Source organism: Daldinia vernicosa, assembly GCF_022497035.1.
Source record: "Daldinia vernicosa strain CBS 139.73 unplaced genomic scaffold F5Y00scaffold_44, whole genome shotgun sequence".
Taxonomy (NCBI): domain Eukaryota; kingdom Fungi; phylum Ascomycota; class Sordariomycetes; order Xylariales; family Hypoxylaceae; genus Daldinia; species Daldinia vernicosa.
Window position 1 is genome coordinate 108,570 of NW_025953960.1, and position 27,163 is coordinate 135,732.

The following is a 27,163-nucleotide window of genomic DNA, read 5'->3' on the forward strand; positions in this document are numbered from 1 at the left end:
GTTTGGCTTGTTCATTCCTCGCTAAGCTATAGCGGGTTGATCAAGACTTGTATAGGATCCTGAGGAGTTCTTCTTTATTAAAATAAGGACCCGTCCAGAAACCTTTCGAACTCACCCCCCGGGGTTAGAGAGGCCACAATGGTGTCTCTTTACACCCGTATCCAAGTACTGAAATCCCAACGAGTTTATTGGAACATGGGACAACATTTGCGGTGACATCGTTACGCCAATCTATGTAGCTCTACCGTCATCTCTGGCCCACCAGCCCACTTACCCTATCCGGCATTACGGTGTGAAATGAAACATAACACTAGGCGATAAGAGTGAGGATACCACTGTGTCCAGGTGATATCAAGAGTAGAACTATACCTAGAATAGCCCTAGGAGCTACCTAGGTACATAGAGAATATACATGTTGTCATTTGATAAGGTCCAGGTACCTAATAATACAAACGGTGAACGGAATGATCTCATGACCGGGGTTTAGAATTCCCCAGGAATATATATCCCAAGTCAGGATACCTGTATTTTTGTGTCGTAGAAATAGGAAGAGTTGAAGATTTGAAGTTATAAAAGTCATGCTTTTTTAATCGATAGCATGCCTCTTGCAGGCTAGTAGGTAGGTTAGGAGATACCTAAGGTAACAATGCATTGTTCCGTCGGTGGTAGCGGGAGGATAGTTGAAACACTGCCGCATGAATTGAATTCACTTGAATGGAGGGGGGAGGGGGAGGGGAAGATCGAAGAGAAGGGAGAAGGAAAACTAGATACGTACCTAGATACCTTACAGCGGGTCTCGGTCGTAGGAAATGGCCGGGGTCAACCGGCACCTGGTCAACTGCGGGGTGATAAGTGATTCGATGGTGCGATAGCGCGATAAGATTCCACGTTATGGCAGCATGATGTGCGGGGTAAAAGAGAATGGTTAGAATAGCATGTACATACCTATGTTTGTACATAAGTTACGTTAGGATAACCAAACATCAGTAGTATGTACAGTATGTAAACAACTTAAATAGGTAATCTACAATAGGTCACCAGATCCAAGTTTGCTATTTATCCAATCATAATGCCATATTTACACAATGTTTATTGATTGAACTATATAAGACCTACTTGTGGTTTGTTGTTCGGGACGCGTCAAAGTGCTTGCAGCTGTAATCACGCTAAGATATGATTGGTTAGGTGGTGACCGTGAGCGATGATTGGTTTATGCAAGCACTTAACTCAACGACAACTCATAGGTTAAATATCTTGTTATGATTGGTCAAGAACTTATGATCGCACTCCTTCCGACGCTACCATGACAAGGGGGGGAGGGGTACAAAGTGACAGAGGAAGTTACCATATGTAGTTACTTAGGTACGGAAATATGTTACTGACTCACTTATCTTTTGGTTGTCTAAGTCACAGACTTATGTTGGTATCCAGGGAGCAAGAATCCCTTTCCTACATAGTGCCTGGGAGGGAGGTATATATACCTGGTAGGTAATCGACATACTATCATACTGTCGTACTTTCCCGTCCAAGTGCATTCCTAAAACAGGCTATTATAAAGTTTAAAGGTACTGACCCTTGCATTTGGTCCGTCGTACAGAGACCAGAAACGAAGTGAGTCCATTGGCTTAAAGGGCCTCTCCTGCGACATCCCGAAGGTGGGGGGTCTCAAAAGTGAGATCTAAGTGGCTAAGTGGAAGGAGTAACCAGAGAAGGTTGAGATGGTGCAGAGAGCTTCCCAGAGTTTCCCAGCCTCTTAATTTCGCACAGCTGTTCCTCTACATCCTCTACTTCCCGTCTTACCACCGGCCAAAGTTGTCGTTCATTCGTCCATTTTCCTTACCCACCTTACTGCGCTTTGGAACTTACCGGCGCAAACGAATCCGCCTCCCCTTTGGCTCGTAAGAGTCTAGCTACTCTCTTGCGCAATCTTTGGGACTTCATCTTCCGCGACGACATCGTTTGATAGGATCCTGACTACTGGTAGTTGAGTGAACGGCCTTTGCTACCATACTCAAAATACTCAAATACGTTCAAACAAGTCGATATTATAAGCGCGGAACCTTGTAGCTCAACCAAACCCACCAGGTACTTGCGAAATCGCACTGTTATCGTGTTAACCCCAGCGTTCAACTAAGCTGCCAGCCCAACCTACATACCGACATACCAACGTAACATACCTACCTACCTCCATACTTCTAGTCGCTTTAGTTAGCATCGCCGACGATAGCATTCCGGACGACTAGATTGAATACTCTAGACGACCCCAGAGCTTGCCTGGCCGGTCGCTTCCGATCTCAATGCGCCCCTTGGTATCTATAGAGACTCATAATCACGTATCACTTTTGAGCATTACCATTGCGCCTAGCACATTCCTCATCGCACTAGCCTTCACTTTCGCCTTTTTCTTCGTTTACCTTGTTTCAATCGGCCATATACCGCTACGGAACATTTTACCCGCCCGCTTTCCTCGGTTTTCTTTCAGGGTGCCGTCATCTATTATATCGCGACCGGGACCTCAAATTGAGGCGCTACCACGACGAAAGGCGCTGCCACCTATCCAAAGATCGCATCGACAGAAAGCTTTGCCAGCATTACCTGCGCCCGGACCAGTGACAAACCCAGAAAAGTCTCTTGTCCACCTGACTCCCAACCGGGCTCAGACTTCAACTCAAAGTTTGCGCTCGTTCTTTTCTTCGCGTACAAAATTAGCACTCCCAAGCCCGGCGCCAAATTCAATTACAAGTATAAGTAGTATTTCGAAGCCAACCAGCCAAAGTGCTCTTAAAGAAAATGACGTCTATATACTCCGAGAACAGTCGAGACGACACAAGCTTTGCGACTCCGATGTCACCGTCGCGACAGAAACTGTTCGGGTTCCCACCAACCCACTTAGGCTTTGGCTTCTCGGACGAGGACCTCGATCTCCAAGAAGAGAGCGACATGGACGACATGTCTCTGTCAGATCGTAACTATAGCCCGCCGGCATGGAAAAGGTTGGAGAATGGAGATCGATGGTACGGCAATTGGCGCGAGAGTAGGGACATCTTGGGTGGTTTCGACCATCCAAGGCGCATAAACCATACCAATAACAGCATCTTCCAGAATGATATATTCGAAGCAGCTCGTAGGACTCGCCTGCCAACTGGAAGTTTAAGTCCAGAAAAGGGGGTCACGCCAGAACCAGAAAGTCCTACTACAGAGGATGATACTCTCGTCAAATTGAAGAGTGAATCGCCAGCTAATGACCATTTAAATGGAGGAACGACACAAAACGGCGCAATAACGTCCATGTCGCCCGGTGCTTCCAGGGATAATTGTAAGGTTCAGCGAATTGATACGTCTGGGCGGGTATGCTGACTTCAACCTAGACATCCGATTAGCGCTGCGCGCTGATATCCAACAGCGAACGGAACCTATCGAGGCTGTTGTCAATTTCCTAAGATCAAAATCATGGGGAAACATCATTGTCGCAACCTTCATCGCATTCCTGTCAATGACTGCCATCCGGACGCTCTTTCAGCCCGCGCCACCGCGACCGTCGCCTGATCTGGTCAAGGTAGCAGGTATCGCGCGCTCCTTCGAACCATTGATCTATTACTCAGAAAATGGCGTCTCTCAGGTTGGCGACCTTCAAGCAACTGGTGTTGCTGTGTGGGATCTCGGCGAGAGTGTTCGGTCAAGTAACATGACATCGGCGCCTATCATTGTGAAGTCTCTCGATGAGCTCTCAGAAAGCTTGAAGACTCTGGCTATCGAGCTTACAAAGTTTTTCTCCAACGTTGACGGCGACATTGACAGTATACTAATCGTGATGGATTGGGCACGGCGAGAGCTATCGCAGGTGCAAGCTGTTCCAAGCCAGCCCCTCTCTACAGCATTTGCCAACATTCACACACTGCTCTCTGTGGCTGGCGTTTTTGAGAATCCAAACACAGGTATGCCGACGCGATTGGGTGATATAGCGACAACCATGTTCGGTATGTCGCATCCGCAGCGAACTCGCTACGCGCTTCAACGGACATTCACGGAATTCCTATCAGTCCTAGAAGAGGCTATCGAGAACGAGCTACACCACTCATTATCACTGTTCGCCCTTTTCGAAGCTATCGACCGTCAGTTCCTAAACTTGGCGCGTGTTGTCGTACGAGAGTCATCGCAACAAGACGAGCAGCACGCCGACTTCCTCTCTTCGTTGTGGACGCGTATTTTAGGACCCAAAGTAAGCGAGGTTAAGAAGTATGAGCGTAACCGCGAACTACTTCAGAATGTGCGTGAGAAGACAGTGCGCAACAAAGGGATACTGGTAGAACACAATGGCAAACTGCTTAGCCTAAAGGCCAACCTTGAGACTCTGAGACGGAAGCTGGTTTCACCGCTAGTACGAAGCGTAAACAGCAGCACTCTTTCTCTCGAGGAACAGATCAAAAGTCTCGAGGACGTAGGCGTATACCTCGAAAACTTACGCGCACGGCAGAGGGGCAAGCTAATAGAGATGGTACACGGTAGCGCCAGTGCTAGGGCTAGTATCTCGGGAAGCGCAAGGTTAATCGATAACCAAGGAAGTTGGGATTGATGGAGTTAAAGCGGGAATATAAATAAGGGTTCGGGCTGTCCTGTTGCTTATTGAAGCTCCGGAGTTAAAGCGATTCGTACAGGTTGTGCGGGTAAGTTCCATTTCATTCATATACCCACTATCTATCAAGGGACAATCTTTGTTGACTTGAACACGCAGGATACGTACATAGAGTGGACCTGGAAGTTCTGGTATGGTGTGTACAGGTGTACGGTATAGGGTGTACGGTATAGCATATTTACTAGGCCGGTTGGACATTGACTTGGAGTTTTTATTTTTATTTTTGCCTCGCTCGGCACAATGGAAGCGAAATATAATAGATATCACAAAGCATCGTTTTTGTGAAGCTCAAAAGTGGTCACTGCCGATAACATAACCCCTGAAAGGGATAATTCGGAGTATACGGAGAAGTTGTCGATGAACCACGTCTCAATTCTCCGTTCTAATCCGACGGCCATAAAACCAATAGAAGCTATCATATATCTATAGTATCTTACCCTTAAGTCTCCATTACATATGGGGTCATATTTTAGCCCGACACTGCACCAATACGCTATTTCTTCATGTAATCATGTTGAAAATCATTCCCATATTCCCATATTTCAATAAAAATAGTTCAAATAGTCTCCAGCGAAATGTTTACATAGGTCGTCTGTACGATGAGCTAAACTCCGGCCAAGATATTTCCTTACTTAACGTAGTTAAAGCAAACCCCAGAACGAGCGCTTTTATTTTGAAGGGCCGATTAAGTACTTAAAACACCAAAAAAAACGGGGACGGGGAATCACGGAATCCCGGAATCAACTGACGATAGGTACATTATTATGCGGCCGATACAGGCGGTAAGATAGTGTGGATGTCTTTAGTCACTTGGAAACATGCTGTTGGTTTGTATGTTCGATGGAATTTTCTCACTAAACTAATTACTAACCCAATCAGTAAAGATGCCATCCCCCCTATTCTCGTGAGATGAGTTTATACATGAGTATCTACCTAAATCACCAACCTACCTTATGTATACCTATATAATGCCTTGTGCTTTCGTCGTCAATGCATGCGAAACGTATCTTAAACCCGGGTATGAAACTATAATCATTAGTATGCTATAGCCTGTTGTCTATAGAATCCGTCGATAAAAACCCCATTGCTCGCCGCTACTCAAGTCGACTACGTTCATCGGGACTACTCTACTCACACATACTTCCTTGATTATCTACCAAACCTTGCAAACACCCCTATATTAACTCAAACATGGCCGCTCCTCAGAACAAAGGCACTATTCTCGTCACCGGCGCTGGTGGCTACGTCGGTGGACAGATCGTTAGGGAGGCCTTGGAGTCCGGGTATAGCGTACGTATTACGGCCCGTACAGAGTCTGCTGCGGCCCGTACTATTTCGCGCTACCCCTCCTATGCCGCTTCGCTTTCTTCTACTATCGTCCCAGACATAACGGTCCTTGAGTCCTACGCCGCGGCTTTCGCAGACGGGTCCATTGTGGGAATCATTCACGCGGCGTCACCCTTTACCCTTAACGTTGAGGACAATGTTCGCGACCTCCTTGACCCCGCTGTCAAGGGTGCGACGACTATCCTCGAGGCCGCGCTGAAGTACGGCGGCGGTAAAGTCCGGCGTGTGGTGTCGACCAGCTCGTTCGCTGCCATCGTAGACCCGGAGAAAGGCTTGAACCCGGGCTACTCTTACGACGAGAAGGACTGGAACCCCGTGACGTGGGACGCAGCGGTAAAGGCCCCGAGTCTCATCGCGTACGCGGCCAGCAAGGCGCTCGCCGAGCGCGCCATGTGGGCGTGGGTGGACGCCCACCCGGACGCCGGATTCACGCTGGCGACTATCTGCCCGCCGTGGGTATTCGGGCCATACGCGTACGAGATCCAGGACACGAAGACGCTAAGCGAGTCCGTGGTGCTGCTCAACAATATCATCGACAGCCCCTCCGTCCCGCCCTTCGACTTCGGCGCCTACGCCGACTCTCGCGAGGTGGCGGCCGCGCACATCCTAGCCCTCGAAGTCCCCGAGGCGGCCGGCCAGCGCTTCCTCGTCGGCCAGAACTTCCGGTACCAGGCGATAGTCGACGCGGCGCGGGAGGCGCTCCCGGAGGCCCGGGAACGCCTGCCGGTTGGGAAGGTGGGGGATTGGTCGCCGGAGGACGCGCACCGTGTTGATGGGTCTAAGGCGACTAAGGTGTTAGGGCTGAAGTATTTGACTTTGAAGGATACGGCTGTCGACACTTATAAGCAGTTGTTCAAGGCTAGGGCGTTGGAGGCTAAGGCATGATTGATTGGGGTGGTTGTTGAATAGGGGTAGGAGAGGGGGGTTATATGTTGAAATCTTGTAGGGTGAAGAGAGTACCTACGTACATATACGGCGATCGTGTTGTATAGTAAGGTCGTCGTCGATCAGCCTAATATACGGTATGGAGCAAGTATTTAACTATTGGGTATCTTAGGCTAAGAATAAATAAACACCATTTTGGATATCTCACATTCATCTATTAGCATGTCTTTCTCTATTACCTCACATCAAGCAAAATAGGGGTAAATAATAGGGGTCAATTAAATATATTAATCCAGCCCGGTAAGAGCCTTAGGCTATCTAAGGTCTCTTATAATGATTCGGGGCACGGCATAAACGATAAATATATCTCCTAAGCCCCCCCTTGCTATCGCCCAAAGTCAAACGATCGCGCTCATTCAAAGAATCAAATGAGGCAACGCATCCATGCCATTATGCCGGGAACATCAATCTTACTTGCGTTCCTGCTTGTGCATACACCGCGGACACAACTTCGTGGCGTCGATAATAAGATTGGTCTCCATGAGTATGCACCGTTCAGTACCGAAGTCGGCGCATTGCCGTTTGGTGGTCATCTCGGAGTAGATAAAAACTCCGCAGTCATCATTTTTGCACATATATTCCCTGGTAGTGTAGGTACACATATTGGCTGTACTGGCAAATGTTGTCTGGGTACGTATGGGTTTCGTGGTCAAGAGGCTCTTGATAATAGTGCGGTAGGTAACTTGATAGTTGTCGTGGATTAGGTTGCTGTATGTGGTGAAGTTGTTGATGGGTAAGTAGAGGTAGTCGAATTGTCTGGGTAGGGAAGCATTCTGAGATCTGGGGAAGCTGGTTTATATATTCTTAGAAAAAGAAGGTAATACAATTCGAATCTCATGATCTGTGATCCGCACAAGTGAATTGTGGTAATCGTGATGGATAATACAACGCAGGCACATGAGCAAGACACAAATCATCATGGGATATAGTAATATATATAAATCAAAGCTAGCCTATATGGTCGTTCATACTTCGGAGGACAACGCCTCGTGCAGGAATATCGGATCGCATAAGTTCCATATGTTTGCCGTGCTCAGGATGAAAACTTATCATGCTAACCCACACGTATGAAGATAGAAGTCATCTTAGGGTCGCGCCGGCGGCCTACCGTCACAGCTATCGCAAAGACCCGTCTCCAAAGTCCGGGTTCTTGCGCTCGGGCGGCAGCGATTGGTGTTTGCGTACGCGCATGTTTCCATGCCAGTCTTGGTCCGAAGGTAGCATTCACCGCATTTTGAACACTTCCATTCGGTTAAATCGTAGGAACACATGGTGTATTCGCTGCGAAGAGGTAATTCGAAATGTGCGTGGTGTAGTAGACGGTAGTTGAGTTTGTGATGGTGACGAAATGGTCAAAGTTAATTGTGGATCGGTCGGTTTGTGATGGTGACGAAACGGTCAAAGTTGATGGATCGGTCGGTTTGTGATGGTGACGAAACGGTCAAAGTTAACTGTGGATCGGTCGGTTTGCTTGATATGATGAGAAGGTGTTGGTAGATGTAGGATATCTGCCCAAATTCAAGACCCGTTTGTTGCTGGGAGGGGAGTTGTTTATATATCAGTAGGTACCCAGGTACATGAACTTCCATTGTGTTTACTCATGGAAGAATCACCTAGATAGAGGTCTTATTGTGACGTGTAGTATTTAAACCCATAGATTCAGCCATAGTAAGTGAATAGAAGAAACGTGTAGTTGAATCATACTTTATTACACCGCAAGTATATACGTGGAAGTTACATATATGACTTGGATAAGTTAACGTAAAGGTGTCAATTCTAGGAATCACTTGAATGAGGTGTATTAGATGCCTGGCTTAGATCAGATCAGTGAGTGTTATTCACTTTATGAGGCACCTATACTTTGTCATGATGAATCCAATTGGGTATGTAGGTACGTACAAACCATCCTTCATAAGTTCCCAATAGGTGGTTTTGTTTCTAAGGAGTGAATAAGGAGCAATAAAATGACTACTTCATTACACAAAGAAGCACAATCATGAATACCCATAGTACTAGCCATCTTAACTACCTAGGTACGTAGGATGGTTTCTTACCAATACTTAGACTTCATGTCGCTACTAACTTTCGTAACCATACCTTCGGCTTCTATGGCCTCTCCTATGCCGAGCTTACCCGCATGGCCATCCTCTGTCAAGGTATTTCCAAACCCGACCATCCGGTCACGCAAGTATCTCGACCTCTCACTATCTTCCAAGGTAGACCCTCTATATGGAAGACTGGAACAGTTATATCCATTTCCTCGCAATAATGTTGATACATCCAGGAGATCAGGTATCCAGATATTCAAGTCCAGCAACAGTTTTGCAATACCGGCTGCGAGCGTAACGTTTATAGAAATGATAAGCATTGCCATCCAGCCTCGATTATAAACAAAACGGCTATCGACTCGTGTATGCTCCCCGTTTACATATGTAAATGGGTCGTGCGCGTAAGAACCATAGCCTGTAATGTCAGGGAATTTCTGGGGATGGCCTTCGAATGTAATGCTGTATCCATAAACGGCAGACCAATAACTGTTTAGCAGTTGAGCGAGAGGTAGAGAAAGCGTAGTATTTATAATGTTTGTGAGGTCCATTTGGTAGTTGTCTGTGGTGAAAGGGGCAGCTGGAGAATGGATATAATTCTGTAACACCCCAGGTATTCCACTCCTGTACCGTTGGTAATCAACCTCCTCTATTAGGTGTGGTAGGAATTAGCTAGGTAGACATCTATTCAAAACCATCTTTAGGGCATGGATCAAGTGTAGTGTATGCGTTAGCTCGACGGTTCACGCCGTTTTGAGACTTCCTTATCCGATCCAGTTTACATTCCCATCCTGTACATTGAACAGACATCTCGACATAGTTGGTTACTAGGCTGCAGTTACTTCCATTTGGAAGATGCTAAGCTATTAATGGTAGGCATAATAGGTCCGTATAATACTGCTGAGCTGGTTCAACAGTGCTATTGAAGTTTGAATTAGTTATATATGAGGAATGAGTTCTAGCTGCCTATACTTATCACCCGTAAGGCAAAATTTCTTTTTTTCCATCAATTAACGAAATGAGTAGAGATGAGGAATACTTTGTATGGTCGAAATAATGATGTAGCTTTAAGAACAACCACGATAGGGAGAGTAGCCCAACAGGAAAAGGTTCTACGATTAGTTTCCGAAATTATGGATAGTAAATTACCTGTCGATTTAATACCTACTGTAAAAGCTATTCCTCTTTTCTGGCCAACCCCTATATACATATTGATACTAAAAATAGGGGCGTGTAATTTTATGTTGTAGCACCGGTAGATTGCGCGGCAAGCTTTAAGTTAACTTCAATGTTACATTTAGCGTCCTTTTTTGGGGAGACTGGGAGAGGGGGTTGTTACATGCTGGTAGTTGAGAAATTGTTAAGAGGTATGTCATTCTTTTGAAAACTACCGACAATCGGTCTTCAGATTATATAGCGTGTAGTTACCTATACTTCAATACATCCATCTAGTGTAAGTTAAAGATCTTGCTAAAGAGCTAACCTAGGTAGACTCCTTGTCTAGTGTAGGGCTTGCGCATTCGTTGACACACTTTTTGCAAGTTTGCAACTTGGCGATAGTGTATATCGATTCCTTGTTTTCAAAATTGTAAAGGTCCACTTTTGACTCCTGAGATATTCGATATTCTGGGGCGGGCGGGTCTGATCTGCATGACAATGATCTATGCGAGTCTCGACCAATGCTTGTTGTATTTGTATACATAGGTAGTATACGTACTCGGAATAACTGACATATGCAATAAATAATCTTGACTCGTTGACAGATCCAATCGGAATCAGATTCTTCATATAGGTGCCAAGTCGGAGCTTATTGGTCAATATGTATGTAGGTACCTAATAAAAAGCGTACGCTATTTTTAATAAAATGCATGTCAACTGGAATCAATAAATAAATGTGCATCAAGTTATCAACAACTGGCTCGACCGATATTACATACATACGAAAACCAGGGCTGCCAGGGTTTTCTTCAACACGGACGACCCAAATACGCGTCCGCGCAAGCGATCCGACCCTAACATCCGACCCTAGCTGCGTATTGTACAGTATGCGTTGTCATTTGTCGGGCTCGGTTGAGATTTGAGGCTGAGCGGCATGTGGGTCGACAATACGAGCTCAGGGGGTTATGGCGTCGGCAGATCCACTGGTCCTCCCACTGCTCTCTCACTGGCAGACTGGTAGAAACTGGTTACTGGCTGTGGACCTTCTGGAAATTCCGGGACAGAGGTCATCCCTGTAGGTACAGGGGATCGGTATAAGGGATGTTGATGCGATCCGATTTTCGATCCCTTAGCCGAATAAGTCGTTTTACGTACAGCTTCTAGAACCCGCTGATCCCTTTATTTATGTCTCTTTTCCTCTTGATTATTTATTTATTTATTTCCTTGCTTCTTGAGTTCTAGTCAGTAGAGTAGACTTAATAAGAGTTTCTTTAATACTCATTCACTCCTTACTCTTACGCCTCTTCGCTGCAATACTGTAGCTGTCATTCGTTGTTAATACAGTAATAATTATATAATTATATACAAGATGCGCTTTGCTTCGTCCGTCCTCGGCCTCGCGGCCACCGCTAGCACCGCCGTTGCTGCTGCTACTACTGCTGCCAACACTGGTATCAAGGGCTTCAACTATGGAGCTTTCTTCCTTAACCAGGCTGCTAAGCAGCAAGCCGATTTCGAGTACGAGTTCAACCGCGCCAAGAACCTCCCAGGCACAAGTGGATGGACGAGTGCCCGCCTCTACTCTATGAGTAAGTTAGTTTTTATATATAGTTAAGACATATTTGGTTTATACTTACTCTCTTTTCAACAGTCCAATGGCAAACCACAAACTCCGTTATTAGCGCAATCCCGGCTGCCATCAACACCAAAACGACTCTTCTCCTAGGTCTCTGGGTTTCGGGCGGTGACCAAGCTATCACGAACGAGATCGCTGCTCTTAAGGCTGCGATTAGCCAATATGGATCTGCATTCACCGACTTAGTTGTTGGTATCTCAGTTGGTAGTGAGGATCTCTACCGCGACGCTAGCGGTGAAGTCGGCGTCGGCCCCCAGAAGCTCATCGACTGCATCAACAAGGTCCGAAGCGCCATTGTTGGTACTCCTCTTGCCGGTGTGCCCATCGGCCACGTCGATACCTACGACTCCTTCCTGAATGGTACCAACCGGGCTGTCATCGACAACATCGACTGGCTCGGCTTCGACGGCTACCCGTACTGGGAGCAGACCTTGCCCAACAGCATCGGCAACGCGCACGAACGATTCTATAGCGGACTCAACAAGACTATTGCTCTAGCTGGAAACAAGCCTGTCTATGTTACCGAGACCGGATGGCCCGTGTCTGGAAAGACTGTTAATGAAGCCGTAGCCAGTCCCGAAAACGCCCGCATCTACTGGCAAGATATTGCCTGCAGCCTGGTCGCGAGTGGTGTTAACCTGTGGTGGTACGACCTTCAAGAGTCTCAGTGGGGACAAGCCTCGCCAGATTTCGGTATCTACCCCGCCGGTGACCTTGGCACGGTCCAGGCGAGCTATGACCTCTCTTGCGTAAGTTTAATCTCTTTGGTGTACTTGGGCTTTTATAATGACTAACGGTGCTATAGTAAACGCCAGTATTATGAAAATATACAGTTATATAGACTTCCTTCGCATAGATATCGTAATCGCCATGCTCTCCCTAGAGCGTTATGGCGTTAATACCCGTTGCTATTTGACTGTTTGGGTATAGATGTTGGACTAGTTCGTTGCCGGTAGGGCGATGGGAGCTCTTCGCTTGGATATATAGGTACTTATATACAGTTAACTCACTGCGCTACGCATATAAATATATGTACTCTGGGCTGGTTAGCTCAACTCTACAATCCTTCGTGCTCAGCGAATTTCTAATACACGACGTATTCGTGTAAAGTTGTATCCAATTGTTGGTTGTCGCACACTTGAAGCTTTGCAGTTCCGTAATTTTTATAATCCAATTAGTAAAGTATTAGTGCAACCTCGATTCTAGATGATCAGAGTATTTAGAAGCCCCAAGACCCCGGCAAGAACAGCTTGGATTTACACTTAGAGTAGTTAAATGAGCATAGTGTTGGATTTGTGTACTCGACAACTCTCATATTAATAAACGCAGATGGTAAATGAGCTACACTTCCTTTTGATATTACTTTATTAAGTTTGCTATCGTTTTAGTTTATTTCTTCAAGTACCTTATCCCAACCATGAACCCCTGACCATAAGGCTTTCCTACTAAATGACTCCTTTAATATCATGATAGGTACCTACCTTAGGTGTAGGTACCTAACCTTTCTAGCCAGGTACACACCCAAAAAGAAAAGACATTATGAAAACTCGCGAACTTAATTGTATCACGTTTGAACGCCACCAACAGTTACCGTGAATAGGACTGGGTCGCCATCATTGACCTTCCCTGACTGATCATCACCGCCATCTGGCTGCACGTCGTCGTAAGCAAAGGCATAGCCTTTTCCGTCGACATTGTGCTCGTGTACAATACGAGCATAATGATTTGTCGGATCTCTCCGGTAGAATGTATGCGGTTGTGAGGGGTGTTCATATGCTTCTAGCAGCGCTGTGCGCACAAATGCAGCGGCTAGGCGCGGTATGATGGCGTTACGCGTAGGCGACGGCCCTGTTGTGAACGGACCACTATTGCAACCAAAGATGTCTGCCGTATTTGGCTTGCCAAATTTCTCGTTACCAACCTGTACCTCGCCATTATCCATGAACTGGGCACTTAAAATGCCTGGCGCAGCTTGCGTATTGATTTTTAGAAACCGGCCTTCTTTCTGATTCGCGAGGAAATGTTCCCATACCTCATTCACATATGGTTCGTAGTAACCACTGAAATTCGCACGTACGGCATTCCCGTGCGTCGCACTTAGTATCCGGAGAATCCTACCTTTACGGTTGACTACCAGCTTGTCCCAAGGCCGGCCATCCTTTTGAGCTTGCTCGCGCAGCCCCTCCGCGATGCGATCCACACCGTCGGGAGCCATGCCGGCAACACTTTGCACCGCGCCGTTTCTCTGCTCCAGTGAGATGCCCATCGGTAAACGCGAGACGAAATCTACATAGCTGATATTTGCATAAAGCTGCGCGTCGTTGAGTGTAAACTCGCAAAAGCCAAAATCAACATCCGTATTAGGATCGGTCGGGTTTAAGACGCTGGGCTCGACTAAGCCAGGACCGGGATTAAGCAAGAAGGTAAGCTTTGCGTCTCGAGAAAACCATATCCTGCCGCCGGCCATTTGTGGGATCGTGACCGTGACCGTGTTCCCCGGCGTTCCGAGGGGAATAGCGCAGTCTTCGGTCAGCGGTGAACCAATGCGGGGCGGATTTTGCGGGAAGTAAAGACCTTCTCCATCGGCTTTGAGAAAGCAACGTTGGCCTCTATGTTGAAGAGCTATACCGGTGATATACGCATAGACTTGATCCGAATTGCTATTATTCTTTAGAGCAACTTTTAATGATTTAGGCATGATTGCGTGTTCGTTTTGCGGATTTATTATCAACTATCGTTTGAGTGTGAGTGTGAAAAAGACCACGTATCGATTGATTATAAGTCAATCTGTCCAGAAAGGGATCTCTGTGAGGGAAGTTAAATGTTGGATGTAAAAGTCAATGTATTTTGGTTTTTAGTTTCTACAAGCAGTACTTAAGTTGGAAATATACCTGGTCTGTTAATGACGTAGGCCTTATTCGATTTTAAAGTCTCACTTGGCAGAGACTTAAACTGGGCAACTTTCCACAATATAAATGTTGACTTGTATAATAGTAGCTATGTGTAACCATACCTTATTAACCGTTGATTGACAATTTTAAATATGCTACATGTGAGACTAGCATACTTTATAATGTTTATGAGTTGCTTCTAAGCTTATACCAATTCTACTATTTTAAACGACATATAATTAAAACAATTCGAGTTCCAACGTAATCTTAACACCTCAAGTATCTCAATTAGTACCGTCAGATTGTCTATTTATATTACCTAATATGCTAAACAAGAACTAAAATTGCTTGAGGCTGCTAGGACACCCCTGAAAATCAAGAAGCCTATCGGGGTTTACTCCCTCAATATTGAGACCCTAGTGTGGCGCTATCACTTATGGGGGAGAGCTTACATCATGCGAAACCTTCTTCGATCAAGCATCGAAAGTTACAGCTACCTCTAAATTTTATATTCTCTTCTTCATCTCGCGCTTGATTATTCTCAAAGAGACCATGGCCAGCTCTAGTGCAACAATCGATATGCCCCCCGCCCCATCCGAAGATAGGATTCTCATGAATGAGTATGAACAGAACCACAAGAAAATCAGAGCCTGTGTTGCATGTCGTAATATGAAGATAAAATGCGTTTCGGTCCCCGGTTCTAAAGATTGTGAGACCTGCATAAGATTTTCCCGTCCTTGTCAAGACCCGGGGCCACCAAAAGCGCGGGTGAAAACTTCCCAGAAGTTCACTGAACTCGAAAAGAAGATCGACGCCTTAACTAGTGCGCTGGAGGCTGAACGAAGACGAAACCAGCGGTCTCTCAAGCAAGTGAGAGAAGACGCAGGATGGTCTAGAACTCCCGATTCGAGCTCTAGGGATGACGATGCCCCAGCATTTAGCGAGCGACAAGATCGCCATGCGGAACTCACTGTCGGCGATGGCAGAGAAGCAAGCATGGCCAGACGTGATGTTGTCAGCCAGGGCTTGGTAGACATCCGTACTGCCTCTCTGTTGTTTGATCACTGGAACCTTCATATGCGGCCATTGATGCCTTCTATCTGCTTCTCGGCTAAGGATAATGCAGATACTATCCGAGCGACGAAACCTACATTATTCCTAAGTATCATAACGATAGCTAGCACGTCGCTCAGACCGTCTCTCGTGAATCCTCTTCTAGGACAACTCAACAGAATCCTAGCTCAGGATGTCTTTATCCAAGGCGCAAAATCTCTTGACTTATTACAGTCTCTAGTCCTCTTCTCACAGTACTACATACAGCCCCCACACATTAAGGCATTTGCACTCCCTCAGCATGTTTACAGCGCTGTGGTCATGTCTCACGATCTTAATTTAGGCGCTGCACTTAAGCTGGATAAGAATAGGGCCAGTGACCAAGAAAGAGACACATATAGAACTTTACTAACCGTGTATTTCGGTGCATCGTGGTCGGTACTTATCTCGCATCAATTGCCCAGAAGTTAACTAATACCGCTTTTTTAATAGTTCGGCAACGCTCCTACGTCGACATCAGCCCTTTATACTTTCGTCCTCGCACCGAGCTTGTATAGAAGCTCTAACACAAGGGAGTGCTACACGGAGTGACGATCGGTGGTTATGCAGCCTCGTAGCCCTCCAGGAGATTTTCGATGATGTCTCAAAGACGTTAAATGCGTCGTATTCATGCGCGGACGAATCATTCGATGACTTTAGAACGCAGCATTTACTAGGAATTTTCCGACAGAGATTAGCCGACTGGAAACTATCACCCTCAGGAGACCTAGACCCTCGTAAGTGTGACTTCATCGGTACTACTCCTTAGATTTTAACTAATATTTGGCATTTCAAAGGCCTTAAAAACCACGCAGGTTCAGTTGCTGATGTCTACATTCACCAAGTTGCGATTAGAGATTATATCCGTCAAATGCGTACTTGGCTTAAGATCAAGGATAATGAAGATCCAAACCGGCCACCACCAACATTCACCGCAGCACATACTGACGCACTCTGTCATAGCCTAATAGTAGGCGCTAACGCCTTGGATATCTATCTATCATTGGATGATGACCTTACACGTTCTCTTCCGAACGTATTTCTTGTATGGAATCTGTGTGTGATAGTTAGCTTACTGAAGCTGGGACACTTTGCTGAAGATTTATCACGTTCACAAACAAAAGGCCCTGGCAATCATAATCCGCCATCTCCTTTAGATCTTCTTGAAGCGATGATCCAAAGGCTCACTACCTTAACCCTACACGGGTATTTCCCTCAGTCGCGACCATTTATAGACGCATTTAAGAAGCTCAAGGGATGGTTCCAACAAAAGAAAACGGTCTGTATTAACAACAATGGTAGCTGTGATGAAGGAAGCACCGAAATCGTTCACGATGTGCTTGGAACCCAAACCCCACCGGCCTCCCCGTCACCTCCGCAGTCGCACATTCATACGCCTGTCCGACCGCAACCGAATTATCAAGGCCACCTGCAAAATACTCTGGAGATGCAAGCAGAATCCAACAACTCGACTTTGATAACTGAAATCCAGTCTGCGGGGCAACAAGACATTAACTGGAACTTAGGTTCTTATGCTTTCGACAATGCCAAAGCGTCAACCTATAACGCTGGTGCTCCAAATACTCATTCCGATATGACTTATGACCCTGGGTACTTTAATACTGGCATACATGACACTGCGTTCGGCCTCAGTGATATGAAAGACATTGATGATTTTATGATGCAGGACGTTGACGGGGGATTCTGGTCTATACTGTAGGAAACTCCGAAGAGACTGGACTGTGCGACTTAGCGGGTTAGTGGGGACAAACCGGCAATCTTCGAACAGTACTGGACTAAGTGGCGATCCCACTGTACTATAATTCTTAGGCTGGCGAGAACTCGTCAACAATGTAATTTCTCATATGAATGAGTGGAACTATAGGATTATGCGAAAACTTCGATGTCTTTTTGTCAGCGTTTGGATTATAAATAGGGGCAATTGGCAATGATGACAGAAGACAATCGGCCTCAGCCAACCCCGAGATATTTATGGCCTATGTGTTTGGCTTGGGGGATTGGTGGAGCACGGGGACGCTATATAAAGTCGAGTTAGCTCGGAACACCCGGGTGTGTCTTTAATCGGTCGCTGTGGGCTCCGGTTGTGGGGTCTCGGCCGGTGCCGTAGAACTCCGAGATCAACTCATTGCTTCATTCTTCCATGAATTACTCAGGCTTAGTATCATATTGACGTCGAGTTTAGAGCCGCTATTGTTTAAAGATAAAACACTGCCCACAATGTCTTTTAGATACTTCATTCTAACTCTTCATCATTCGTATTCTGCAATACCTATTTAGTTTCTTACTTTAAGTACCTATTATTACCATCATGTCACGAGCAGTTCTCGTTACTGGAGCCACAGGCAAGCAAGGCGGCGCCGTTGTGAACGCGTTACTAAAAGCCGACGCCGACTTTGAGATTCTCGCCCTTACTCGAAATGCTGAGTCACCAACTGCACAACGGCTGGCGCAGAAGTCCCATAAGATCAAATTGTTGACGGGTGACATGGACGCACCAGAAAATATCTTCAGCAACGCCAAGGAGATAACCGAGAAACCGATATGGGGAGTCTTTAGTGTACAGGTAAGTTGCTGAGAAGTTGTAATCTGGAAATGCGTTAATATACTAATACTTCTACAGGCAGCTATAGGCCGCGGCGCAAGCCCCCGAAAGGAAGAAGTCCAAGGCAAGGCTTTAATCGATGCCTCGATCAAGAACGGCGTCAAGCATTTTGTATACTCGTCAGTCGACCGTGGTGGCGCCAGGTCGGATGATGATCCAACCGACATTCCGCACTTCATCAGCAAGTACAGAATTGAAAAGTATCTTTTGGAGAAGACTAAGGGCGGCGAGATGGCTTGGACAATCCTCCGACCAGTTGCCTTCTTCGAGAATCTAGTCCCGGGATTCGCGGGTAAACTCTTCGCTACGAGCTGGAAGATCACCCTTAAGAAGGACCAGAAACTGCAGTTAATCGCGACAAGCGACATCGGCTTCTTCGCCGCCGAAGCGCTGAGAAACCCGGAGCAGTGGAAAGGCAAGAAGTTGAGTCTGGCCGGGGACGAACTGACGTACGATCAGTTTGCCACGATTTTCAAGGAGAAGACTGGCGATGATCTGCCCACCACATACCATTTTGTTGCTACCATCATTCTCTGGATGTCGAAGGAACTTGGGTATATGTTCAGATGGTTCCGCAACGTCGGTTACGGAGCTGATATTGCGGCGCTGAGGACGATGAACCCTGATCTTAAGGACTTTGGGACGTGGCTGGAAACGGACAGTCAATTTATGACTCGCTTGTAGGCCGGGGATCTCACGTAATAAATGAGTGTCAGTCCGTACTGGCATGATCTGTGTTTGTTAAAAGGAATGGTCTTGGAACTGTTGTTTAATGTAAATAGTACTATGTATTAATTCATACTCTCTTCCTTGGTTATGGAAAGCATGGTTAGTCAATTATATCATATATGTAGCTCGTGTTACCACGCGTTTACATACTCTCTTAGATTTCTTAGAACTTATGTCGAACTCCGCTTAGAACTGACTAGTACTGTCGCTTAGCATCATTGTAAGCCAAATTACCCGTCGCATTAGAAGGAGAAAAATAATTAGGATGGTGCGGCTCTTTGGTGGGAAAACAACTGTTAGGGTATAAGTGGGTTAGGGGTAGTTACAGGGATGAGAACCCTTGGATAAGGGGCGGTGCACGCCCTCGTAAAAAGGTAGAAGACAGGAGTTAATAGTTCAGTCTATCTATTCTAACACCAACCCTATATATAACGTCAATCTTGTGTACAATATCTGACAGCAACTATGTGGCTACGAACGGTATAGCAAATATTTATGTAAATCTCTAGTTTTACGTACCTAGGCGAACTTTATACATAACAAGACGAATCACTTATTCAAACAAAATACCAGTACGTTACAAAATAGATTGACAGCGGCCATTATGCTTAGTATATAAAAATGACTATTTATTCCCAAGCCAACCCTGAACTAGTCCTACCTATCACTTAAATGTCGTTTCCGACATTAAAAAAGGCGTTCGCCAGTTGATCCTTAGGGACTGATTTCATGAAATCCTCCCAATTCACAGGCTTCACCTGAGGATATTGACCGTTGTCAATCTCAGTACCAAGATACGTCCGCCCGTTAATCATGTAATATTGATAAAACCTGTATCGAGTTAGTTTTAGAAGATTAAATATGCGCGAAAAGTTTTATATACTCACAAGAACATATACGAGAAGACATTTTGAGGGTCATTCTTGCGTAGCTCATGCATTTTTTTGAACAGGCCATCCACTGAACCATGGCTCTCGAGCTTAGGCTTTACTCCATAGACTTTCTCGAACGATTCTGCGATCTCGCGGATTGTTGCTCGCCCGCCGATGACTGTTAGGGGAGACGTATTAGCTACCTAATTGCCTAGACCAGTCCCTCACTGATGACTTACATTTTTTTATCCCGTAGGCACTCTTATCCGCACAAACCGCCGCGGTGTACTCAGCCGCATTCCGATAAGTAGTAGCCTCCCAAATTTCGTTACCCGTGCCCCAATACTTGAAGGTCGTAGAGCTAGCATCGTAGGTACCGAACATTGGACCAAAAAAGACATCCATGAACATGCCGACCAGGACGTGCACACCCTTGACCTTGTCTTGCGCATCTAGATACGCCTTGACATGGATCATCGGATCCTTGGGGAAGAGCTCTCCCAGCTTAAGCTTAGTGTAATCCAATGACCAATCCGAAGCTACGTAACGCGGGACACCCTCGGCAGCGCAGGCGTCGATGAGTGCTTTCTGCCCGTCCACCATCAACTTGTCGTCGCCGAGATAGCAGCACACAACCACATCGCACCCGGCGACGAAGGAACGGATAGCGGATGTATCGAAGGCGTCCCCCTTTGAAAGGGAGACCTTGGAAGATAATGACTCGGGAACTTTGGAAGGGTCACGACAGTACCCCTTAATATTGATATCAGGGTATTTGAGAAGTGCCGATGCGAGTTCGCGGGCGAACTTGCCGGTTATACCGGCGATTCCGACTGTAATAGACATGTTGAAGATGTTTTTACTCGATGTAATACAAGTTATTCAAATTTCGTAGTTCCGAATAGAGTGCAGCTTTGTATATTTTATATCCCGTTAATGGAGCGTGATGTACTCGGAGCTCCGTGACGCCGATATACAGTAACCGGAGCGTATTCACTCCGGGCACTAAGAGTTTGATGATTTGGGAGCGACGTCAGTATCTTTCGCTTCTGCGCAAGATATGAGTATCGACGACGATTAATAATATAATATTTCAATCGTGTCGCTTTTTTTCTGGCTCGGGACTCCGAAGCCTTAGCTACTATTCACACAAATATTCTACGAAGGTCTAGAAGCAGTGGCTTGCTTATTATGTATAGCAACTAGCCTAAGGAAAAATCTATGAATAACACACTCGACATCAACAGATAGGCGTAACCGTATCTTTCTTGTTGTTCCTCGTCCAAACCTTTACTCTCACACAGTTAAGGGGGCTTCTTTAGCGCCTAGACTGGGGGAAATTATATTTCCCCTATCTCAAAGAATCAAGAAATGTGCTGTGCTCCACCAATTGAAATGCTTCCAGAGCCTATATTCTGGTTACCCCGACCGCTGAATGTAATTGTTCCTCTATCGGATACATCTTCGGTTATATTATCCGGGTTGCCGTGCTCTCTTCTGGATTCATTATTATTGAATGCTGGTGACTTGGCCGTATAGCCTCTACCTCGTCCATTATTCGCAGGGGAATCATATAGATCTATTATGGTTAGTAACGAAGTAATCGGGTACCTGTTATAATGGTGTAGCATAGCACTCACCACGTCCTGGTGGCACCGGGCGATTCGGCGGCTGGCTTGGTGGGATTTGAGACAAGAGTGCTTTGGCATATGCTGCCGCAATAGCTGCAGCATATGGTTGCCAGTCCTTGTTCTTGTGATCATCTGCGTAGTCACATGTGCCCCTGATAACGCCGACATTAAGTCGATTCATAATACCCGCTGCTTCCATCTCTAGGCCGATAATGCCATGCTCATCTCTCAACTTATCTCGCTTCGAAGCACTCCTCATAAGTTTCTCGCCTGACCCTATTGGACCATACCACACTCTAGTGCGTTCTGAAGCAGGCCGTTTTGGTCTTTCCACAATATGCTCGATACCGTCGTCTCCTAGTTGATAGAAGTTGTCGCGATCTTGCCCGGGATCAATAAACGTCCCTTTCGCATGTTTCTTGTTCTTCATATTTTCGTAAAATGGAAGAAATAGTCTGGACTCCTCTGGTGAATCAAGTTTGATACTGCCAATAGCTGACCTCACAACTTGCTCAGTCTGAGCAAGAACATAACCATGCCGTAGAAGCTGAAGCGTATCCCCCCCTATCTCTCTGCCTAAGTCGTATGCCACAGTTCCTGGACGGTCCATATCTGGGATACTGACAAGAACATCACCTAATCTGATATCTCGTGGTGGGTCTTGTTTGAGATCAGGAATACCAGCAGCCTACCGACGATTCGGTTAGTTAATCTACTCAGGTGTAGAAAGTTCTAACTTAGGGAATAGCGAAAGTTAACATTTTGAATGACTTTCAGACTTACCACGCCTACTAGGAGTCCAAACCAGAAGTTAGGAAAAAACTTCTTTGCCTGGCTGGCAAGGGCAGCGGCTGATCCCGACCCGTACTCTTGACCAGCCGGAAGAGTTGCAATTACAACATTATGGCCGCACATATCGCCGGCTTGGAAGACGTAATCGTCGCCGCGAGCCATTGGAAATCTACCGGTATGCCTATGATCTAGCATATGTAAAGCGGCTTGTGCCTCGATTTCTAATGGCGCGATCCATATGATACGATAGTTTTCAGGTTGTAAATCCTCCATTGATCAGTCGTCAATGCGGTAAAAGGTCGAAACGGTTGAAAAAAACTAAGTAAAGAGCGAGTATCTTTACGAGGACCTACCTAGTATGTCGTTATATTTGAGGGGTTTACTTTTCTTATACAATTCATCAAGCCTACAGGGCATTGCTGGTTATCGCCAGCCTGCCTTTTCCTTGCTGCAGGCTGGCTGTCGTGGAACCCCAAAACGAGAATTGTGACAGAGAACATCTTCATTCGTACGTAACTTCATTCGCTGCGGCAGATGTAACCATATATGCATCCAATATGTAGTGCTTAAGCACTGCTCGGTGATCATTCGCCGCAATTTCGATCATAAAATGCCTTATACCTAGCCTGCTGGGGCGAAGTCGCTACCTCTCAGTCAGGCTGGAAATAAAATTGGCATTAAGTAGCAGCACAGCCTCGCTTTTATCAATGTCAGCACTGTTCTAGTTTTTAGAGCAGCCCAATCCGGAGAATATTTAATTCGCACAGATGCCTACCTACCTAGGTAGGTACCTAGGTAATACTACGCAAGCAGGTAGGGGAATATGTATATGGCTCCCACACATTACGAGATATTGAATTGTGACTAGGCAATTCAAAGGTTAACAAATTGGAAGCATTACAGAATGCCTAATAGTTCCCGCGAAGGCTATTATGCTAATGCTGGCTCTTTTGAACCTAGGGAACAATTCGAAGGAGGAAGCCGGGGATTCGCTCAACATTCCGGAGAAGGTGTCCAGAACGTGAACGGAAGCTTTCATAATGGTCGGGACTTCAATAGTATTACTCAATCACCGGACGAGATATAATCATCAACTAATCTCAATATTAGTACTACGACCTCACGGTAATATTATCCAAGTACATCCACCTCCTCCTGTCCAGGACCGGGTGAAAGAAAAGACCATTGAACACCGGGCTAATGTAATTAAATCGCTCAAGTTCATTCAAATCGATGAGCGCCAGAGAACCATTAAAGGGGCACATATAAAAACCTGTAAATGGTTCTTGGAAACTTCACAATACATAGACTGGCTTGATACGAGCAAGTTTGGCGATCATGGTGGCTTCCTCTGGATCAAAGGCAAGCCTGGTGCGGGAAAGTCAACCTTGATGAAGTTCACGATATCGCACGTATACCAGCCGCTAAGTGATCAGGGGAAGATAGTCATTTCTTTCTTCTTTAATGCAAGAGGAGAAGAGCTAGAGAAGTCTACGGATGGCCTTTACCGATCACTTCTAATACAGATACTCGAATTACGACCAGATCTTCATCGAGTATTAGACTCTATTGACCCAGCACGCCCCTGGAACGTTGAGTTACTAAGGTCTCTATTTGAAGATTTAATGCTCGCTATGGGTGAAACCTCCATAATTTGCTTCATCGATGCACTGGATGAATGTGAGGAACGACAGATCCGGGATATGCTATACTTTCTACACAATATTAGCCAGAAAACAGCTTCATCCGGGACTAACTTGCATGTCTGCTTTGCAAGTAGGCATTACCCTCATATAACAGTTCCAAAGGGACTTACTCTAGTAATCGAAGGTCGGCAAGAACATAATCAAGATATAGCCCGATACTTAAACTACGAATTACGTATCGGAGAAGATCTTCTTGCAAGTCAGGTCCGTGCCGAGGTCCAAGAAAAGGCATCCGGAGTTTTCATGTGGGTAGTTCTCGCTGTGAATATCTTAAACAAAGAATACGACCGTGGGCGCAAACATACTCTTAGAAGGCGACTCCAAAAGATCCCCAACGATCTTCACAACTTATTCGAAGACATACTCACACGCGACAATGATAACGAGGACGGGCTTCGCATCTGCATCCAATGGATACTTTTCGCAACACGTCCACTACGAGTCGAGGAGCTATATTTTGCCATCATGTCCGGCAGTGAACCTGAGGACTTGGCCATGTTTCACTCGGAAAATATCGTTTCTGTCGAAGATATGGAAAAATATATCATCGATAATTCGAAAGGGTTGGCTGAAGTCTCCGGGTCATCGACAACCGTTCGGTTTATTCATGAATCCGTTCGCGATTTCCTCCTCAAGGAGAATGGATTTCAAAGGGTTTGGCCTGGACTTGGGTCGAACCTTTATGGTTATGGCCACGAGGAGTTAAAGCAGTGCTGCTTCGCTTACATACGCGACATATTTTTGCTTGACGCAGATGATCCTATTCTGATGTGGGACTTAACCTCTAACCCTTTGAAATATTTCAGCGGCTGGTTTAGGGCGACACGTATTCCATACGAGTGGAATACAATGAATCATAACCTTAGATTAAAAGTTCACCAATTGTACCGGTTTGATACAAATCCCGACACAATAACCATCCTAGAATCCGAGTATTACCACCACTGCTACCATACCACTATAAAGTTTCCATTTCTCGGTTATGCTATAGAGAACATCTTGTACCATGCCAACGAAGCTGAAAAATATGGACTCCCACAATCGGAATTTGTATCAGGATTTCAATTTAGGACATGGATTAAATATAACAACATTGTCGAGGGCTCTAAAACCATACGCAAATGGCCCAGCGTTCGTTGGTACGCATCAGACGCAAGCATTTCATACATATTGGCGAGCCGTAATTTGACACATCTCATTCGAACTCGAGATATTCGGCACTCCTGTTTCGCTGTCGAACAGAGCGAATACGGTACCCCAATATTTGCTGCGCTTGCAACCCAAAGCGATGAGGCATTCTGGGAATTGCTTGAGCAAGAGGTAAAAACTATACCATCGAGTTTACCAGTTAAGGAGGGGTATACACAAAAAGATGACGAAGAAAGTTTATCTCCAGAAACGCTCGATTCCGACTTTGAATTAATCCAACTCGCACTGGAGTCGAAAGTTGAATTTGCTGCAAGGTTCTTGGCGAATTACGGCCCTGGGAAAAATAAATTTATACCAGGAGCCAAAGGAGGATATAAATACTTCATTCAATCATTACTATGGAGGGGGCTTGAAGTTGAAGGTACTAACCGAGATAGAAGCCTACTACAAGAAGCCGTCGCCTTGGAAGATATGAGACTTATCCGTTTATTCATTAAGAGCGCTGATATCGATGGCAACAAAGAGTACCGAAGCCCATTGCAAGACGCGGTTCTAAAAGGGCATAAAGCGATCATCCAGTTACTACTCCAAAGCGGTGCTAATTTAGAAGGGAACGACTGCTATCCGAGCCCACTACAGGACGCAGTGATCAGGAATAACACAAGACTTGTACGGCTGCTACTTGAGAAAGGAGCTAGCGTTGAAGGCCATAAATCATTCATAAACCCACTCCTTCATGCAGCGAGCCAAGGGTATGAAGATATTGTACGGCTACTGCTGCGTAAGGGAGCCGATACCAACGTTCGGGGGTACCCCAACAGTCCGTTAGCTTTAGCAATCGAAGGGGGTCATGAGACTATCGCTCAGCTACTTTTAAGCCGTGGCGCTACTAGAGATGAGCCTTGGGCTTCCGTTGGCTGTAGGCTATTGATAAAGGCAGCAAGAAAGCGGCAGGTACGCGTAGTCGGCGCATTGCTAGCTTCGGGCGTTGACATTAGGGGTCGTAATATGCCCTTCCAAAGATTGGCGCTTATGTGGGAGAACGAGCGGGACAGAGCCATTATCCAGCTGTTAATTGACCATGGGGTGGGATATAAGCGGAACGGCCCTCGATGAATACCTACCTAGGTACCTAACCTAACCGATTTACTACAGAGTGAAGAGTTTTGCTTAATGTGAAGGTCGGAATTTATTATCCTATTATTATCCCAGCTATTGCGGTGTTTCTACACCCACCAACCAAACCCATTCATATTGAGACTCTTCATATTTTATCCCTGATGGGTTTTTGGGGATCCATCTCGGAACCATTGACCGTGTACTTCGGGATTATCCGTCTTGGCAATGCCTTACGAACTGATTGACCGGGGAAAACGACGCCGTCTACGGCCCGGAATGCGGGTTTTGGGGGGTTTTCCTTTTTCTTTCCTACGTAAGCGACGCTAATTCTTTTTAATTCTTTTTAATATTATGAACTAGCAAATCAATCGTTGTTGTCTTATCTCTCGTGGAAGATACATACCTAGGTACCTAGGTACCTAACCTACTACATCGTGGTCTTTACGATCAATCGGGTTAAGAGACCCCTGGTACACAGGTCTATCTAGAAGGCACAATCCGATCACGACATCACTCGGGATATTGGTGTCATCGTGTAGCAAACTCCCAGATAAAGAGGTATAAATATTAAAAGTACCTAACTACCCCAACCCGCCCGTGTGTTTCTGGCCCACTTGCGTAAGCCTCCTATCCGAGGAATCTTCCACAACAGGCAGGTGTTGTGTTAATCCCGGCAAGGATACTATCGGCTGTCATTCCGATTCAGCATCACACCATCGTGTACCTATGTAAATATTATTTGCCGCCGGCAAACGTGCGCGAGGCGAAGAGTCTTAAAATATAACAAGCCAAGCT

The 27,163-nt window shown here is 45.9% G+C and overlaps 9 protein-coding genes across 9 annotated transcripts; 6 read left to right on the plus strand and 3 right to left on the minus strand.

Moving 5' to 3' along the window:
- Positions 1–2,940: 2,940 nt before the first annotated feature.
- F5Y00DRAFT_254643 (uncharacterized protein) lies at positions 2,941–4,573 on the plus strand (the record flags this gene model as incomplete). The annotated part of the gene is made up of 2 exons (XM_048010195.1): positions 2,941–3,316; positions 3,369–4,573. The coding sequence occupies 2 exons, from the start codon at positions 2,941–2,943 to the stop codon at positions 4,571–4,573; spliced, it is 1,581 nt and encodes a 526-aa protein (XP_047862318.1).
- An 804-nt stretch (positions 4,574–5,377) lies between these two features.
- Positions 5,378–7,074, plus strand: F5Y00DRAFT_243987 (NAD(P)-binding protein). Its single transcript, XM_048008760.1, has one exon. It carries the CDS (start codon positions 5,825–5,827, stop codon positions 6,863–6,865), a length of 1,041 nt encoding a protein of 346 aa, XP_047862319.1. The 5' UTR covers positions 5,378–5,824; the 3' UTR covers positions 6,866–7,074.
- Positions 7,075–11,278: 4,204 nt separating this feature from the next.
- F5Y00DRAFT_145006 (glycoside hydrolase family 17 protein) lies at positions 11,279–12,833 on the plus strand. The gene is made up of 3 exons (XM_048004411.1): positions 11,279–11,717; positions 11,780–12,513; positions 12,570–12,833. The coding sequence occupies exons 1-3, from the start codon at positions 11,498–11,500 to the stop codon at positions 12,570–12,572; spliced, it is 957 nt and encodes a 318-aa protein (XP_047862320.1). The 5' UTR covers positions 11,279–11,497; the 3' UTR covers positions 12,573–12,833.
- A 278-nt stretch (positions 12,834–13,111) lies between these two features.
- F5Y00DRAFT_243998 (glycoside hydrolase family 64 protein) lies at positions 13,112–14,723 on the minus strand. The gene has a single exon (XM_048008761.1). It carries the CDS (start codon positions 14,460–14,462, stop codon positions 13,329–13,331), a length of 1,134 nt encoding a protein of 377 aa, XP_047862321.1. The 5' UTR covers positions 14,463–14,723; the 3' UTR covers positions 13,112–13,328.
- Positions 14,724–15,147: 424 nt separating this feature from the next.
- On the plus strand, positions 15,148–17,893 carry F5Y00DRAFT_145024 (uncharacterized protein). The gene is made up of 3 exons (XM_048004412.1): positions 15,148–16,142; positions 16,201–16,484; positions 16,545–17,893. The coding sequence occupies exons 1-3, from the start codon at positions 15,208–15,210 to the stop codon at positions 17,465–17,467; spliced, it is 2,142 nt and encodes a 713-aa protein (XP_047862322.1). The 5' UTR covers positions 15,148–15,207; the 3' UTR covers positions 17,468–17,893.
- A 22-nt stretch (positions 17,894–17,915) lies between these two features.
- F5Y00DRAFT_244000 (nucleoside-diphosphate-sugar epimerase family protein) lies at positions 17,916–19,193 on the plus strand. The gene is made up of 2 exons (XM_048008762.1): positions 17,916–18,331; positions 18,389–19,193. The coding sequence occupies exons 1-2, from the start codon at positions 18,077–18,079 to the stop codon at positions 19,052–19,054; spliced, it is 921 nt and encodes a 306-aa protein (XP_047862323.1). The 5' UTR covers positions 17,916–18,076; the 3' UTR covers positions 19,055–19,193.
- Positions 19,194–19,767: 574 nt separating this feature from the next.
- Positions 19,768–20,817, minus strand: F5Y00DRAFT_272033 (nmrA-like family protein; the record flags this gene model as incomplete). The annotated part of the gene is made up of 3 exons (XM_048012901.1): positions 19,768–19,930; positions 19,987–20,149; positions 20,211–20,817. 3 exons carry the CDS (start codon positions 20,815–20,817, stop codon positions 19,768–19,770), a joined length of 933 nt encoding a protein of 310 aa, XP_047862324.1.
- Positions 20,818–21,335: 518 nt separating this feature from the next.
- On the minus strand, positions 21,336–22,667 carry F5Y00DRAFT_272034 (purine and uridine phosphorylase; the record flags this gene model as incomplete). The annotated part of the gene is made up of 3 exons (XM_048012902.1): positions 21,336–21,550; positions 21,612–22,290; positions 22,386–22,667. The coding sequence occupies 3 exons, from the start codon at positions 22,665–22,667 to the stop codon at positions 21,336–21,338; spliced, it is 1,176 nt and encodes a 391-aa protein (XP_047862325.1).
- Positions 22,668–23,298: 631 nt separating this feature from the next.
- On the plus strand, positions 23,299–26,667 carry F5Y00DRAFT_272035 (uncharacterized protein; the record flags this gene model as incomplete). Its single annotated transcript, XM_048012903.1, has 5 exons — positions 23,299–23,415; positions 23,558–24,870; positions 25,026–25,032; positions 25,067–26,168; positions 26,462–26,667. 5 exons carry the CDS (start codon positions 23,299–23,301, stop codon positions 26,611–26,613), a joined length of 2,691 nt encoding a protein of 896 aa, XP_047862326.1. The 3' UTR covers positions 26,614–26,667.
- Between the last annotated feature and the right edge of the window lie 496 nt (positions 26,668–27,163).

What these genes read in the sequence shown, in the direction of transcription:
- F5Y00DRAFT_243987 (XM_048008760.1), top strand. Translation starts at nt 5,825, where the DNA reads ATGGCCGCTCCTCAGAACAAAGGCACTATTCTCGTCACCGGCGCTGGT.
- F5Y00DRAFT_145006 (XM_048004411.1), top strand. Translation starts at nt 11,498, where the DNA reads ATGCGCTTTGCTTCGTCCGTCCTCGGCCTCGCGGCCACCGCTAGCACC. An exon ending in TGCCCGCCTCTACTCTATGA is followed by an intron (nt 11,718 to 11,779) that starts GTAAGTTAGTTT and finishes TCTTTTCAACAG; the next exon opens with TCCAATGGCAAACCACAAAC.
- F5Y00DRAFT_243998 (XM_048008761.1), bottom strand. Translation starts at nt 14,462, where the DNA reads ATGCCTAAATCATTAAAAGTTGCTCTAAAGAATAATAGCAATTCGGAT.
- F5Y00DRAFT_145024 (XM_048004412.1), top strand. Translation starts at nt 15,208, where the DNA reads ATGGCCAGCTCTAGTGCAACAATCGATATGCCCCCCGCCCCATCCGAA. An exon ending in GTGTATTTCGGTGCATCGTG is followed by an intron (nt 16,143 to 16,200) that starts GTCGGTACTTAT and finishes CTTTTTTAATAG; the next exon opens with TTCGGCAACGCTCCTACGTC. An exon ending in CTCAGGAGACCTAGACCCTC is followed by an intron (nt 16,485 to 16,544) that starts GTAAGTGTGACT and finishes GGCATTTCAAAG; the next exon opens with GCCTTAAAAACCACGCAGGT.
- F5Y00DRAFT_244000 (XM_048008762.1), top strand. Translation starts at nt 18,077, where the DNA reads ATGTCACGAGCAGTTCTCGTTACTGGAGCCACAGGCAAGCAAGGCGGC. An exon ending in GGGGAGTCTTTAGTGTACAG is followed by an intron (nt 18,332 to 18,388) that starts GTAAGTTGCTGA and finishes ATACTTCTACAG; the next exon opens with GCAGCTATAGGCCGCGGCGC.